Below are 17690 nucleotides of genomic sequence, written 5' to 3'. Positions count from 1 at the left end.
CAAAAAAAAAAAAAAAAACAAAATAAAAACAAAATAAATAAATGAAATTGGAGAAAATATAAAACGTTCTATTCCAACTTCCAACCCTAAAATAATTCTTTTTGATGTTCTCAGTATTTTATTGTTAATGAATATATTGATAAGTAAGCACATACACACCATGTGTATCAATGTTATTCTTTTAAGATGTTACTGATCAGGGAAGCGTGCCCACTGCTCCCATCCCCATTGTGCTCTGGGATAGAAGCATAGGCTCCAGGGATTTGTTTATACACATTAGCTCTCAGTCACTGAACTGTGTCTTCAGCTGCTATCTTTGCCAGTTTAGTTAGGTGAAAGTTATTTATTTATTGATATGGTTCAAGAACTGAGTTCTTGTTTGAGTTTATTCTGTGGCTGTATGTCGTCATTATTTGTCATATTTAAGCAACATTTAAATTCTCACTTGTTTTAGCGACTGATTGAAGCCAGAAGGATGATGGATAAGCTCCGTGCCTGCATTGTAGCAAACTATTACGCTTCTGCCGGTCTTCTGAAGGTTTCTGAGGTAAGTATTCATAGCCCAGTCTTTTCTAAGCCTTCATTTTCCTTCTCTGGGGAGAAGTCAAGCCAGTGTGGATTCCCTACCATTGAGTCATTTTTTGCATAGACCAATAGAATCTAATAAGCCTGCCTGCCTTTCTGAGGTATTGTGTTAGCGTTATCCCGCCCTTTCCCTACTGACTGCTAGTGCTGTTTTACTAGGCTATTCAGATCCAGGAGGGAGACCTCACTGCAGCTCGCCATAGTTCTTCCTCTTTTGCTTTGTTTGCCTTACCATGCTTTCCAAATGCCACTTTATAATGATAGTTAATATGTTTGCATACCATGTAGATTCATCAAGTTAAAATTCTATTGTTTTCTTTTCTCTAAAACATTTAAAAGTAAGTTCTAGATATCATAACATTTCAATGCTAGGTATAAAACATTTTTATTCCCCCCCCCCCCCCCCGCCCCGGTGTATTAAGCCCAGAGTGCCAGTGAAACACACACAGACACACACACACAACCCATACACACACGAAATTGGATACCATAATCTACAAGGAAATATCAGTAAGATAAAAAAAAATGTCCAAATAAGACGTACAGTTGTTGCAAGGAGGCCGCTACTTAGTTCCCGGCCGCTTAGCTAGCTGAACCTGAAATAATCACACAGAAACTATATTAATTAGGCTGGAGAGATGGCTCAGAGGTTAAGAGCATTGCCTGTTCTTCCAAAGGTCCTGAGTTCAATTCCCAGCAACCACATGGTGGCTCACAACCATCTGTAATGGGGTCTGGTGCCCTCTTCTGGCCTACAAGCATACACACAGACAGAATATTGTATACATAATAAATAAATATTTAAAAAAAAAGAAACTATATTAATTGAATCACTGCTTGGCCCGTTAACTCTAGCTTTTCATTGGCTAACTCTTACATATTAATTTAACCCATCTCCATTAATCTGTGTATCGCCATGTGGCAATGGCTTGCTGGCAAAGTTTCAACATGTCTGACTCTGGCTGCGCGCTGCTCCATGGCGTCTCTCCTTCCGCCTTCCTTCTCCCAGCATACAGCCTAGTTCTGTTCTTCCTGCCATAGGCATAAAGCATCTCTTTATTCATTAACCAATAAAAGCAATACATAGACAGAAGGACCTCCCACACCAGACAGTGGTGGCACATGCCTTTAATCCTAGCATTCAGGAGGCAGAGCAGGAGGGTTTCTGGGTTTTGAGGCCAACCTGGTCTAAAGAGCAAGTTCCAGGCAGCCAGGGCTACACAGAAAAACCCTGAGGGGAAAAGGGGGAGGTTGTCAAGCAAAACATTATCCCTTGGGTGTCTTCCCTGGAGTTTTCTGTTTCTAAGGTTCCTTCAAGGATTTTATTCCTTCAGTCTATTATGACCTCATTTTAAATTGATTTACTTCTCCAATGACCCTCTTTTTTACCCTCCTATTCTCTGTGTGTGCTTGTGCCTGTGATTGACCCCAGGGTCTCACATACGATAGGTAGATAATCTACGATTCAGCAATACCCACAGCCCCTTGGGCTATTTCTGAATAAAGGCACAGATTCTGGGTGGATATGAATTTGTGCAAGTTGTGCTATCTAGTCCAAGCACAAATTCTGATGTCGTTGATTGAATGACTTAGTATTGACTCACTGTGATAGCTACTTGGCTTGAAAAACTGGTTAGTGTTTTGTTGATTTACCATTAGGAGTTAGAATCTGGTGTTTGATAGTCTAGAAATGTACAGATTTTATCTCCTGATGTTCCGATTAAGATTTACTAAAGGATGGGCTGGAGACATGGTTCAGTTCCCAGCTGGCTTGCAGCTGTCAGTAACTTCATTTTAGGGGATCTTAAGTTTGGAGCACACATTTAGAGCTCTGAAGAGCCTTGTTACTGAATTAATTAATTAAACAGACCAGTTGTTTTTTTTTTAAATAATACAGGGCCTTTTATTTTGATAACTATGTGACTGGTGTGTGTGTTAGATTGAAATCTCGCTTTATAGCTGGTTTAGAAATTGCAATCCTCCTGCCTCTCCCTCCCAAGAACTGGGGTTATAGGTAGGGCACCATGCACAGTCAGTAATAATATTTGTTGTGGTTTGATTTGTTTGTAAACGTGTGTGTGTGTCTGGGTGTGCACACAGGAGTGCAGGTGTCAGTGGAGGCCAGTGGTATCCTCGGAGCTGGAGTGTGAGCTGTCTGCCGTGAGTGCTGGAAGAGCAGCCAGTACCGTTTTAAAACAACTGAATTTAGGCCTCTGTACTAGCCTGTGGGAAACATTTTATGGTACTGATTCTAAAGCTTCTAATGCTATTTTTTTTTTTTTGTTTTGAGCTGGAGTATAAACCAGACTGACCTTGAACTAAGTTCCCTACTTAGATTCCAGAGCTCTTACAATTGTAGATATAGGTCACAATGCCTGGCTTTGTGTACTTTTTATCTTTTTTTTTTTTTTAATTTTTAAAACTGTTATTAGTATATCTTTTTCTTTTGGTTTTCTCTGTGTAACAGCCCTGGCTGTTAGACCAGAGCTCTGTAGACCAGGTTGGCTTTGAACTCACAGAAATCTGCCTGCTTCTGCCTCCCAAGTGCTGTGATTAAAGGCGTGTGCCACTACTGCTTGGCTTGTACTTTTTAAACTAAATCTTCTTGGGTTAGTGGCACAAATCTTGATCTCCTGACCTTCTTGCTTTTACCTTCTGGATGCTAGGATTACAGGCATGTTCTACCGTGCTGCATGTATGTGGTACTGGCTTGACTCTCAGGATCGCAGGCTTGTTCTCAATGCTGCATTTATGTGCTACTGGCTTCGTGCATGCTAGACTCTATCAGCTGAGCTACTCTAAAGCCCTTACTTTGCTCTTTCAGACGTTTTCTTGTCATGTAGGCTGGGGTGGTCCAGAACTTCGGGTTTTCCTGCCTCAGCCGCCGAGTGATGCACTCACCGGTATGTGCCACCACACCTGATCATTTCTGACTGTCATTCTAGTTGTTGTTTGATGCAGGCTAGCTATAAGAATTTATGGGAATAAATTTATTTATTGGTGAATTTGATTAAGTTTGTCTATTTCATTTTTTTCTAGGGATTAAAGACATTTGATACAATGGCTTTTAATCACCCTGCTATCAAGAAATTTTTGGAATCACCTTCTAGGTCATCATCTCCTACCAATCAGAGATCAGAAACACCATCTGCCAATCATTCTGAAAGTGACTCACTGTCTCAACACAATGACTTCCTGTCTGATAAAGACAATAACAGCAACATGGACGTGGAGGAAAGACTCTCCGGCTCCGCGGAGCAGAGATCTAGCCGGAATCCTGGAAGGGTACAGTGCTGGATGGGAGCAGGATGGGCTCCAGGGGAGAAAGGACCCACTGTTGACTAAGTGTGGGCATTCTCACGATTTTCTATTTTCCGGGGACTCTAGGAATGAGTTGTTTGATGTATTGTAAATAGCAGAGAACTGAATCTTTGAGACAGGATCTCAGTCTGTAGCTGACCTGGGTCACGCTGGCCTAAAACTTGAGGCATCTCTTGCCCTAACAGGATTGAACCATTGTATAGGCCGGACTTGAGAGACTGAGCCTTTTTTTTTTTTCTTGGCATCTTGTGCCATAACCAGGCTTGTCTCATGCTAGCTAAGCCCTCCTTCCTTGGCCTTGTGAGTGCCGGGTTATAGGTGTAAACCATTCTACCCAGCTGATAGCATGTGGTTATCACAGCTAAGAGTTAAGCCCCTGCTGTTCTGGCCTGTCTGTGTGTATTTGACATTATGACTTGCGAGCACTCCAGAGTACAGCAGAGCTCTTGGATGTCATCTGTACAGATGGAAAAGAACCCTTAAGGGTTGGAGTTCCGCGTCTTGCTGGAGGTCTAAGTAGTAGCTGGTGCAGTTTGACATACAAAAAATAAAATACACAGTTCTTTTCTTGACAGGGATTGGCTATGAGGCCCTGACTGGCCAGGTGCTGATTGTGTACACCAGGCCGATCTGGCACTTGTAGTGATCCCCCTGCCTCTGCCTGCTGGAATTACAGATGTGTGCCACTGTGCCCAGCTATGATAGTGTGGCCGCCCAGATTGAAGCTGTTCTGTACCTGGTTACTTGTTGTTTATATTTATGTGTAGAGTCACTATCAAGTTAGACCACTGATTTCACAACGACTGCTTCTGTGGTAGAGGGAACTTTCAATCATTTCCCATATACTCAGTCATCGATAGTTGATTAATGTTTCATAAAAATGTTTTTATTATAAGTTTATTTGTCCATCTTCGAAAAAAATAAAAGAGGCCTTTTCTAAATTAACACATAGTTTGATGCCTCTTAATCAGAGCTCCTAACATTTGAATTTACTTGTGTTTGACCAGTAGTATTCTTCCTCTTTAAGTGCTAAGGTTACAGGCATGTGCACCATACCGTGTTTGTATGGTGCTGGAGACAGAACCTAAGGCTTTTTACAAGCCAGGGAAGAACTCTACAACTGAGCTACATCCCCAGACTCACTAAATTCTTTTTCTTACAAAAAGAAAAACAGGCTGGAGAGATGGCTCAGTGCTTTAGAGTACTGACTACTTTTCCAGAGGACCTGAGTTTGGTTCCCAGGATCCACATAGCAGCTCACAGCTATCATAACCCTAGTTACCAGGGATCCCACACCCTCTTGTGGACTCCACGGGCAGGACACCAGGCACGCACATGGTGAATAAACATCCGTGTGAGCACAAACTTCAATAATCTAAAACATAAATTTAACAGTAATCTAAAACAGCCCTACTGCCAGGTGTGACTGATGCCCATCTTCCCAGCACTTGGGAGAGCAGAGGAGAGCTACATAGTGGGCCCCAGGCCTGCCCACTACGGAAGACTAAACGTTGAGTTACTCCTTCTTACCTTTCATTCTGCCAATATCCTATGGAGTGTCATTTAAATGAATACAAATGTTGCTTGTCTTGTCTTTCAGGACACTTCTAGTGTCAGTGGCTCCCACAAAAGGGAACTACGGAATGCTGACCTCACAGGAGATGAGACTTCTCGGCTTTTTGTAAAGAAAACTATAGTAGTAGGCAACGTGTCCAAGTGAGTATATATGAAATGTCTCCTGTCAGCACTTAAACACTAATACTCTACCTTCACTACTTATTGTGGTGTTACAGTAGGAGGAAGGTATGGGGATTCTTTCTTCCAAGGTCTTGTTTTAAAAGTAAGTGATGGTCCAGAGGCATTCTAAGGGTAATATTGCACCTTAGTTAGCAAAATCAGAAAGAGAACTGAGAAGTTTTCCCCCCTTTTTTTGGTTTTTCGAGACAAGGTTTCTCTGTAGCTTTGGAACCTGTCCTGAAATTTGCTTTGTAGACCAGGCTGGCCTCGAACTCACAGAGATCCACCTGCCTCTGCCTCATGAGTGCTGGGATTAAAGGCATGCACCACCACTGCCCGGATGAGAACTTTCCATACTACAATTTCCCTGATCTTGTGATATTCGGTCTTGGACCATATCCATGACTATCCCTGGTAATCAGTAAAGTGTTTAATTTTGAATGTCACTAAAGACACAGGGTAGTATACATTTTACACATAGCTTTACTTACATATTTTTACTTTACATATGAGTTGCCTGTGTGTATGTGTTCCACATGAATGCCTGGTGCCTGCAGAAGCCAGAAAGTTATCAGCTCCCCAAGACTGGAGTCACAGAGAGTTGTGAGCTTCCACGTGGGTGCTGGGAACCAGCCTGGGTTCTCTAGAAAAGCAGCCTGTGCTTTTAACCATGAGCTATCTTTCATCCCCTGCTTATTTATTTTTTAGCCAGTGTCTCACTGTTTTGCCAAGCTGGCCTCAACTTACTGTATAGTTCATATTCAATTGAACACACACCAGCATGCCCAGTTGCTTCTTAACACTTTCTTGTGAAATTTATAAAGGTATTTTTTAGGTGTTTGTTTGGTTTTGCTTTTTTATATTGTTTTGTTTTCTTTTTGAAAGCAAAACTAGGGCTAGAACTTGAGATCTGCTTGTGTCTGGGTCTGGAATGCTGGGTGGATGGGTGTGCAGTGCTGTTCTCCGAGATCCAGTAAGGTAGTAAGGTTTCATCGCTGCCTTCTACTCTGGCTTGACATGTTTTCCTCCACTTGCAAATCTCAACATTTCATATTTATCTGCCATTGTCGCCACCAAAACTGAAACCAAATTCTTTTTTCTGAAAACCCATTTATTTCTTTTGTGAAATGGAATGATTTAGGGGGCTAAAGAGGTAGCTCAATGGTTAAGAACACTGGATGCTTTTCCAGAGAACCCAGGTTCAATGCCCAGCCCCCACAAGTCCCTTCACGGGTCTTTGTAACTCTGGTTCTAGGGAATACAGATACTCTTTCTTCTGCAGGTACTGCACACATGATGCACAGACATACATGAAGTCAAAACAAAAATAATAAAATTTAAAGATAGAAAATTTAAATTTAGAAAATTTAGTGTGTATGATTTATGTGTGATGGCATTTTATGATTTGCTCCCCCCCCCCTGCCCCAATTCCAAAACTCAGGTTCTCTATGAGTTACAACTTTGGCTACATAGTGAGACTCCCATCTCAGAACTAAACAAACAAGCAAACAAACAAACAAAAGCAATATTAAGTCTTTAGTGACTCTGAAAGGTGAGCCAAAGAGATTTGACTTGTAAATAATAAAGTCACTGGTGTTTATCATCAGATCAAAAAGGTCTCATTTCTAGCTGCCTGATGAACATTTAACAGAAATACTTTCTTTAAAAATAGTTTATTTATTTTTACTTCATGTGCCTTGGTGTTTTGCCTTCTTGTATGTCTGTGTGAGGGTGTGCAGACTTGTGGATGCTGGGATTCAAACCCAGGTGTGGTCTAGAAGAACAGTCAGTGCTCCTGACTGCTGAGCCATCTCTCTAGCCCAGCGTAAATACTTTTAAGTCAGTTTTTCTTTTAATCATAGTGATATTTTCAGTGTCTCTAAATTTCTAAAATTTAGAAAATTTTAGTGTGTATGTATTTTTGTTTTGTTTTGTTTTGAGAAAGGGCCTCACTGTGTAGCCGTGGTTGACTAGGAACTCACAGAGATCACCCACCTCAACCTCTCAGTGCTGGAATTGGTACATAGCTTTGAAAACATCCTTTAAAAATGGAAGAGGGGCATACTTTGGGGGCTAACAAGGTGGTTCAGTGGGTAGAAGCACTCGCCAAGCAGGACTGGTGACCTGAACTCTACCCTGGAACACACATAAAAGTCAACAGACCTGAGTATACAGAGGCCATCCTCTGACCTCCACAAGCACTCCCTGGCATATGTGCTCCCTGTGAGTGAGTGACTGACTGACTCGGTCAACAAATGGAAGTTGAGTGTTCTGAAATATTCTTGTATGTGCATATATCTTTAAAATTTTAAAGCATTCAGTTTAACTTTTTAAAGCGTTTGTTGTTTATTTATTATTTGCCTTTGTGTGTCTCTGTGAGGTTGTCGGACCCCTGAAACTGGAGTTGCAGGTCGTCTGAGCTGCATGTGGGTGCTGAGAATTGAATCCGGGTTCTCTGGAAGAGCAGTGGGTGCTCTTAACTGCGGAGCCGTCTTTGCAGCCCCCTCAGTTTAACTTTTAACCTTATATGTATTTCTTGGGTTTCCAGAACGTGCCTGGGTCTGATCCTACAGGAGTCTACACTTGGCAGTCCTTCCATAGTGTCTCTGTGATCTATTTGTCTTTGTCCTCTAGTATCACTGGAGAGTTTACAGAACAGTGTCACTGTATCTCACAAGTTCTCCTTTGTGTTCAGAGGCTAGGACTGCAGTGTGATAGAGCTTAACATCCAGGTCCTTCTCAGTCTGTCACTACTGCAGTGACAATAAACAGTGACTTGTCCGCCACTGTAGCAGTGTTCCCAGAGATTTCTGGGTCTTCCTTGACCTGACCTAGCTGTGAAAACGAACTGGATGTTTGAATTCTCTGTGGTGGATCTTAGTGCTGAAACTGTATTCTGGAGAGAGCATTTGAAGGTGTAAGTTTGTTCACCTTTGTTGTTTAGTTAGTTTTCAAGAAAACATGACCCTCCTTACTCAAACTGCAGAAGCCCGAGAGTCTACTTAGCAACCCCATTGTGATCTCTGAAATTGTCCAGAAGCTGATGAGGAACAAGAACGGGTACACTCGCTCACATCTGTCTCTGGGCGGGAATGTTTGTGGAGAAGGCTCAGCATCCCTTGGCCTGATCAAAGCCAGCCATACAGACGGAGGAAAATGGCAGCTTCTGCCAAAGCCTGTTTGCCATAAATACTTTTTACTTAACCTGGTCTCACAGTTGGGAGAGGACTCCAGGAACAGTTTTCCCAAACCTTCCAGTTACTTCAAAAGAAAAATCATGTTCCTAAGGTACAAGACTTTACCTTAATGTGTCTATCAGTCTTTGATTTAGAGTATAATTGTACTTGGCAAAAATTTCTAATGTGATCTATTGCATAAATATTTTTTGCCAAGTATATAAGTTTGGGGAAACTTATATTTTTGTTGTTGTTTGTTTTTATTCTTTCCAGACAGGGTTCTCTTTGTAGCCCTAGCTATCCTGGAACTCATTCTGTAGATCAGGCTGGCCTTGAACTCGGAGGTTAGCCTGCCTCTGAAGTGCTGGGATCTAAGGCGTGCACCACCACTGCCCACCTTGGTGAAACCTTTTTAAATCTTTGTATGTGAACACCTTGTGGAATCATTCTCTCCTTTCACTGTTACATGGAATGGTTTGAGTGTTCAGGGAGACGACAGTGGATGCTACCTGCAGTGATTAGGCACCAGAGGATCCCACACCACCTACCTGAAACCTGACTGGAAGTCTGAAGCTCCCTAAATGCTAGTTTATTTCTTCCTCAGGTGCCCACTTAATATAAGAAAACAAGTGTGAGCCGGGCGGGCGGTGGTGGCGCACTTCTTTAATCCCAGCACTCGCCTTTAATCCCGGCACTAGGGAGGCAGAGGCAGGCGGATCTCTGGGAGTTCGAGGCCAGCCTGGTCTGCAAGAGCTAGTTCCAGGACAGGCTCTAAAGCTACAGAGAAACCCTGTCTTAAAAAAAAAAAAAAAAAGTGTGACTGGGCAGTGGTGATGCAACTCTTTGGAGCCGAGGCACTCGGGAGGCAGGGGGGCGAATCTCTTGAGTTCAAGGCCAGCCTGGTCTACAGAGTGAGTTCCAGGACAGCCAGACAGCTACAGCTATCTTTAGTAAAAATAAATAAATAAATAAATAAAGAGAGACAAGTGATCTCTTTTAACTTGGGATTGATAATCAGAAAATTACTGGAAATAAGTAGGCATGGGGACTAGGGAGAGTTTAGAAAAAGTAAAGACTGAGTCTGGCTAGGTGTGACCACTGTTACTGCTGGGGTTTTAATCTTGTTTTAAGCAGTAGCTCATTAGTAATAGTGGTTAAGATTTTTTTAATGTGTATGTATGTGTGCTGCATGTGTGCCGCATGTGTGCCTGATGCCCACAGAAGAGGGCTCAGAACAGACAGCTGTGAGCCACACTGTGGGTGCTGAGAATCAAATGTGGACCTTCTGGAATCAGCGACCTTAATTACTGAGCTGTCATTCTAGCCCCAATTATCAGTTTTGAGGTTGTTGTAAATTTATCATTATTAATCATTATTGTATGTACATGTGCATCGTTTGTGTATTATGAACTTGCACACCATGGTGCATACATGGAAGTCAGGAAACTTTTTTTTTTTTGGTTTTTCGAGACAGGATTCTTCATGTAGCCCTGGCTGTTCTGGAACTCACTCTGTAGACCAGACTGGCCCTCGAACTCATAGAGAGCTGAGTGCTGGGATTAAAGGCATGCACCCCACCGCCTGGCCTCAGGATACCTTTTTAAGGAATCTTGGGATCATATTCAGATAGATCATCAGAATTTTGTGGCAGGAGCCTTCATCCACTGAACCATCTCACAAGCACAAATGATTAGACCTTTGAAGGAAGAAATTTGTAGCTCTTTTTTTTTTTTTTCTCCAGGTACATACCTCCAGATAAGCGGGAAGAAAACGACCAGTCAACCCATAAGTGGATGGTGTATGTCCGAGGCTCCCGGAGAGAACCCAGCATTAATCACTTTGTCAAGAAAGTTTGGTTTTTTCTTCATCCGAGCTATAAACCAAACGACCTTGTGGAAGTTAGGTGAGCATGCCTGTTAATAAGATGCTCGGTACCTGCTCTTGGTTATTAAGCAACTCTAGCTGTGGCTTCCTCTGCAGGGTTTCACTAGCTGGACCTGTCAGCTCCTGTCATTGTCACTGTACTGTGTTAGTAGCCTTGAAGCACTGGTGCATATAAAATGTAACTGATAATTAAATACATCAATTTAACATTACAGAAATGTTTAAAGTTCCTCATAATTTTACTGTCTCAGATGTAATCCCAGTGATATCTCTTCTGTATGTAGACTTACCTAGTACAGTTTTTTTTTCCAGAAAGATGGAATGGTTGTGGGTAGTTATGTGAAATTATTTAGCTGCATTATTAGATACAGTTATTTAGATGCATTTTGGACATCTTTATATGATGTTAATATCTCCTAAAGAACCTTTACTATCCTCTTGTGGTTTATTGTCAGTGAAATCCCTGTGTGCTACAAAACATTGTATTCATTCCTGACTCCTAAAACATGGCCCTGTTGAACTTAAGTGACAAACTCTCTCTGTCTCTCTCCCTCCCTCTCTCTCCCTTCTCCCTACCCCCCCCCTTACTTTGTGGTATTGGGTCTAGGAAGGAGTGCTGTGTGTATGCTTCTACCTCTGTTTAAGACATTGCTTATGTATTGATATATATATTAACCATATTGCAGTGTACATTTCTACCTCTGATCAAGATACATACATTGTTTACATTTGGAGGTCATTGTTCTCATTTTTTACAAAGTTGTTTATTGTTAGTCTTTAAGTTATATAGGTATTAAGAATTATAGATCAATAGTCATCTGTTTTCATATTTATAGTTAGACTAATCAAGTTCTTTAGATACATAGAGATTATATTCTGTATAGATAGATAATCTTCAACCTCTTCAAAGAGCTGTAGAAAATGGCATTTAATTTAACTTAGAGTTCTGTGGTAGTGAGACACAATCGCTCCTGGCAACACCGATCTATTCCCTAGAGAATGTTGAACACCAAAGACACTCCACTGGGAGCTTGTTTTCTTCTTGGCAGAACTGGCCTTGGGGCAAAGAAATGCCCATATCTCAACCTACATATAATCTCTGTATAAAACAAGACTGTCAAATCCTGTTAAGACAGGGTAAGATAGTTGTAAAAAGTTTCTTGCCTTTGAAAATGGTATGTCAGTTACCATAGGCCTTAAGCAAAGTTGGTTGTCTCAACATTGCAAATGAGATTTTGGGTGATTGTCCAGGTAGGTAGCCAGTTGTCTCTGTCATTTGTTGCACATTTTGGAAGTTGCTTGATTTCACTTCCTACTCACTCAAGTAACATTATTTCCCTTCTCAGATCTTTCATGGGGTTGAAGACTAAATAAGTGTAGTTACTTTCCACTCATGACTTGGCCAAGTTATTTATTATACAAGACTTAAGCTAGTTAGAATAGGATATTTGTTCTTATTGTATATGAGTTTGTATTAGGCTTAGAACTCTTATTTAAAGAAAAAGGGGAGGTGCTGTAGGAAGTATTACAGCCTGTATTAGCCCACCTACTGGGGCCTGGCCTCTCTTACTATTTACGGGGAAGCGAGCATTTATGTGCTCCTTCTCACTTGTTCCCCTTGCTTCATGCCCGGTTGGCTGCTCCTTTGGGTTGTGTGATTCAACCTGTCAAGCGGAGAATTCTGATTTGTGAGTTTACCCCCTAATAAATGCAGATTTATTTCTGAGCTAGTGTGGATTTCTTTTAAGTGTCTGACCACCATAATTCCCGGTACAAAGGAGTGTCTTCTTTTTCACGTCTATTCTTTCTGGATCATCTTTCCTCCTTCCTTTAAAGCGCCTCAATCCAGTGTCAGCTGGTGGCGCACGCCTTTAATCCCAGCACTCAGAAACAGGAGATAGAGGGCAGGCAATCTCTGAGTTTAAGGCCAGCTAGGTATACAGAGTAAGTTCCAGGATGGCCAGGGCTACTCAGAGAAAATCTGTCTCGACAAACCAAAAATCAAAACCGAAAACAAAGCCTTAAACACCTCAGTTCTGTTGCAGCCCCTCATATCCTGCCATCCCCCTTAGTGTGGTTATCTATTAATTTCTCATATCAGTACCTCTTTGAACTGCACCTTTAGAACCTGTTTTACTGATATTGCTCTTTACATAAGTAGAACCTTTAAAAAAAAAAAACTTGTATTTGTTCTTTTCTCATAGAATACACCCCAACTGCAGCTTTCCCTTCCCCAAGATCCACCCCAATCCCCATCTCTCTGCAGAAAAGAGCAGGACTCCCAGGGACATCAACCAGACATGACCTATGTGTTTCAAGGAGACCAGGCAGAAACCCTCACATCAAGGTTGGGTGAGACAACTCAGTAGGAGGAAAAGGGTTCCAAGGGCAGGCAAAAGTGTCAGAGATACCCTCCTTCCACTGTCAGGAGTTCCCCCAAAACACCAAGCCAACAACCATAATATATATGCAGAGGACCTACCACAAACCCATGCAGGCTTCAAGATTGCTGCTTCTGTCTCTGTGAGCCCCCATAATGTCTTCAACCCCTCTGGCTCTCACAGTTCCTTCTTCCTTTCTTCCTCGGGGTTCCCCGAACTCTGAGAGATACCCTTCCATGATGACCGTGTAAGCTGTGTCTGATTATTCCTTGTGGCTCCGTACCAGTCCAGTTAGGAAAAATAGATATGTGTTGGAGCCACACGGGCTCTAACAAGAGGAGAGATGCAGTGGAGACCTCCAATTGCCTCTCTGCCTAATATCAAGCTGTGGGTCTCTGCATCTGTTCCCATCTGCTGCTGGACGAAGCCTCTCTGATGACTGGATAAGGCAGAACTGATCTATGGATATAGCAAAATATCATTAGGAATCAATTCATTGATTTATTTCTTCTCTCTCTCTTTTCTGTGGCCAGTAGTGTTTCCTTTTACTCTAAGTCTCTGGCAGTGTTGGTCGTGGTGTCCCGTGGTGGCATGGGCTTCAAATTAAACCAGTTATTGCTTGGCCATTACCACAAGTTCTGTGCCACTAAGCGCATCTTGCAAGTAGGGTAGATTGTAGACTGAAGGTTTTATGGCTGAGTTGGTGCTTCAGTTCCACCATTGGGAACCTTGCCTGGTTACTAGGGGCACCCTCATAGGTTCCAGGATGTTAACACTGCACCATATTTCCACATCACTCCCTGTATGCTCCCAATTCCAGTTGTCTCTTCCTTTCTCTCTCCCTCTCCCTCTCCCTCTCCCTCTCCCTCTCCCTCTCCCTCTCCCTCTCCCTCCCTCCCTCCCTCCCTCCCTCCCTCCCTCCCTTTCTCTCTCTCTCCCTCTTCCTCTCCCCCCTCCCCCACACCTAATCACCCTTATTTCCATCCCTGTGCACTCCCTAGATCTTACCTGCAAAATTAATTCTATTTCTCCTTTTCTGGGGAAATATTCCCCAAAACCTTCCTTGTTATTTAACATCTCTGGGTCTCTGGATTGTAGCATGATTATCATTTACTTAACAGCTAATATTCACTTATAAATGAGTACATCCATGTTTGTTTTTCTGGATCTGGGTTACTTTACTCAGGATAGTTTTTTCTTTTTTTCTAGTTGCAACCATTTGCCTACAAATTTCATGATGTCATTGTTTTTTTTTGTTTTTTTTTGTTTTTTTTGAGCCACTGAGTAATACTCCATTGTATAAATGTACCACATTTTCTTCATCCATTTGTAGGCTGAGGGAAATCTAGGTTGTTTCCAGTTTCTGGGTATTATGAATAAAGCTTCAATGAATGTAGTTGAGCAAATGTTCTTATGGTATGATGGAGATTCTGTTAGAGCTATGCCTAAGAATGCTATAACTGGGTTATACCATTGAGGTAGATTGATTCCCAATTTTCTGAGAAACCATATTAATTTTCATAGTAACTGTACACATTTGTACTTCTATCAGCAACGAAGGAGTGTTCCCTTTTTTCCACATTCTCAACAGCATGAGCTGTTGGCTTGTGTTTTTGATCTTAGCCATTCTGACAGGTGTAAGATGGTATCTCAGAGTAGTTTTGATTTGCATTTCCTTGGTAGCAAGGATGTTGAACATTTCTTTAGCCGTTTCTCAGCCATTCGAGTTTCCTCTATGGAGAATTCTGTTTAGATCTGTATCCCATTTTTAATGGGATTATTTGGTTTGTTGATGTCTGGTTTCTTGAGTTCATTCATTTTTGGTATACTCTATGGGATGTGGAGTTGGTGAAAATCTTTTCCCATTCTGTAGGCTACCTCTTTGTCCTATTGACAGTGTCCTTTGCCTTACTAAAGCTTTTCAGTTTCATGAGATCCCATTTATTAATTGTTGGTCTTAGTGCCTTTGCTATCAGTATTCTGTTCAGGAAGTTGTCTCCTGTGCCAATGTGTTCAAGGCTGTTCACCACTTTCTCTCCTATCAGGCTCAGTGTATTTAATTTTATGATGAGGTCTTTGGACCACTTGGACTTGAATTCTGTTTAGGGTGATAAATATGGATCTATTTGCATTCTTCTACATGTAGACATCCAGTTAGACCAGCACTATGTGTTGACGATGCTTTCTTTTTTATCTATTATATGTTTCTGGCTCCTTTATCAAAATTCAGGTGTCCATAGGTATGTGGATTTATGTCTGGGCCTTCATTCTAGTCTAGTGAACAACGTGTCTATTTTTATGCCAATAACATGTGGCTTTTATTACTATAACTCTGTAGTATGGCTTGAAATCAGGGATAGTGATTCCTTGGGAAGTTTTATTATTCAGGCTTGTTTTTGCTCTCCTGGGTTTTTTGTTTTTCCATATGAGGTTGAATATTGTCCTTTCAAGTTCTGTGAAAATTGTGTTGGAATTTTGATGGGAATTGCATTAACTCTGGAGATTGCTTTTGGTAGGATGGCCATTTTTACTATTTTAATCCTACCGATTCATAAGCCTGGGCAATCTTTCCATCTTCTGATATCTCTTCAGAGACTCGAAGGGTTTGTCATACAGGCCTTTAACTTGTTTGACTAGAGTTACCCCAAGATACTTTATATTATTTCTGGCTATTATGAAGGGTATTGATTCTCTGATTTTTTTTTCTCATCCCATTTTTCATTTGTATATAGGAGACCTACTGATTTTTTTTTTTTTTTTTACTTAACTTTGTATCCAGCCAGTTTGCTGAAGGTGCTTATCACCTGTAGGACTTCCCTTGTAGAATTTTTGGGATCACTTATGTAGACTATCATATCATCCGCAAATAATGATACTTTGACTTCTTTTCCAATTTCTTTTTTTTTTCAGTTTAGTGCAGTAGCCCTTTATTCTCTTCTTAATCAGATAGTCTCTGCAGAAAACTTCTCATAAGTCCACATATACAGCAACAGGGAAACAACAATGCTTCATGGTGAGTCACAGTGCAAACCCTTCCTGATTTCCCTGTATACAAAAGGTATCAATAATAGCTCAATTCCTTCTCCTGCAAGAATTTCCCTTGGACATACTGTGTGGTACTTCATCTTAATCAGGATAATTTGATACTGGTCCATGAACGATGAGTGAGCAGAAGCCTAGAACAGGGTTCAGACAGCAGTGGATATAATGGAGATAGCCTTCTAGAGATGACTTCAGTGAGACAGCTCAACTTTACTTCAGAGTTAATGGAACATATAGGTTTGGGGACTGTAGCTGGGGAAGCACCAGATTACATTAAACAGCATGCTCCTATCTTAAGGCTTCCTATATGACAGCAGGGTCCTATAGCAGGGTCCTAGTACATACAAGTCTTGGTTACCATATGTGCAGAAGGGGGATTGCTACTAGCAAGGAACAATTCCAAGCGTCAATCTAGAGACAAATCAGACATCCAGGGTTAGGGACAGCTTTCATATACTGTCAGTCCTCTACAGACATTCTTCACTTATGTGCATGTAGAGATCAGAAGGTCTCACTGACAAGGGAGTCCCTCATATTACAAAATTTGGAGAGAGTTGCCAGACCATGATAGACTACAACCTCTAACTATGGAGGCTAACAAACATTTTGGCTGTTTTATTTTATAGGGAAACGTACCATCATAAACCCTGTTGTCTGTGTCAAAAGGATCCATGGCCTGGTAGAGAACCATGACCTGATGGGTGGAAATTTTAGTAATGAGGATGATATGTCACCAGAGGAAATGATTAAGGCTTGGACCAAGCATGAAAATAAAACATAGCATAATCAGAGAACTAATAAAAGGTCAGAGCCAGGAAATCAAGGGATTATGTAACCAGGTAATTTGTTCTATGGGTTGACATTTTGAGAGCAGGATTTGCAGAGTTTTTTGAGGGTATTGATATTAGTTTTAATAACATCTGGCTCTTTTTGGTAAAAGCAGCATTCTTCTCACAATACCAAGCATGTCCCTCTAGATCCAGCAATTAGATCCTGTGCTCTTCGGTTTTGGAGCAAAACCCCAGCAACAGAGCTCACCTGTTGCTGTAGGAACTCAGAACTGTCTTTCATGGATGTCATTGCCTGATTGAGTCTGTCTTTGAAGTCTCCAGTCAGATGATGTAGCTGGATGATGGCAGCTGTTTCAGCCCCAACAGATCCAAGGGAGATGAGAAGTCCTATTCCTACCAGTAAAGAAAGGAATATCTCTTGTTTTTGGGTTGATCATAAGGTTCATGAGAGTGCTCTAACCTAACTAGTGGATTAGTTGTATACATGACATCATTAATGAGTGTCAATGAGAGGTAGATGGAGGGCAAACTTGGAGAAACAGGTAAATGGAGAACTGATCTATTGGGAGCTCATCAAGGCCAGCGGGACTGGGACTGAATAAGCATGGGATGAAACCGGACTCCCTGAACCTGGCGGACAATGAAGGCTGATGAGAAGCCAAGGACAATGGCACTAGGTTTCAGTCCTAATACATGAACTGGCTGTGTGGGAGCCTAGCCTGTTTGGATGCTCACCTTCCTGGTCCTGGATAGAAGTGGGAGGACCTTGGACT

The 17690-nt window shown here is 41.6% G+C and overlaps 1 protein-coding gene across 1 annotated transcript in view; it reads left to right on the top strand.

Moving 5' to 3' along the window:
• The first annotated feature begins 447 nt into the window (after positions 1 to 447).
• The window catches only part of Yeats2 (YEATS domain containing 2), an 81780-nt gene continuing 64537 nt past the window's right edge, over positions 448 to 17690 (top strand). Inside the window, exons 1-4 of the mRNA XM_050131992.1 lie at positions 448 to 547; positions 3625 to 3870; positions 5507 to 5622; positions 10561 to 10722. Coding sequence (XP_049987949.1) covers positions 476 to 547; positions 3625 to 3870; positions 5507 to 5622; positions 10561 to 10722 — 596 coding nt within the window. The 5' untranslated portion in view covers positions 448 to 475. The remainder of the gene's footprint in view (positions 548 to 3624; positions 3871 to 5506; positions 5623 to 10560; positions 10723 to 17690) is intronic.

Source organism: Alexandromys fortis, unplaced genomic scaffold, assembly GCF_014885135.2.
Source record: "Alexandromys fortis isolate MF-2015 unplaced genomic scaffold, M_Fortis_MF-2015_v1.1 scaffold_380, whole genome shotgun sequence".
Classification (NCBI taxonomy): domain Eukaryota; kingdom Metazoa; phylum Chordata; class Mammalia; order Rodentia; family Cricetidae; genus Alexandromys; species Alexandromys fortis.
The sequence above is the reverse complement of the archived record's forward strand: the minus strand, read 5'-3'. Positions and strand labels throughout refer to the sequence as shown.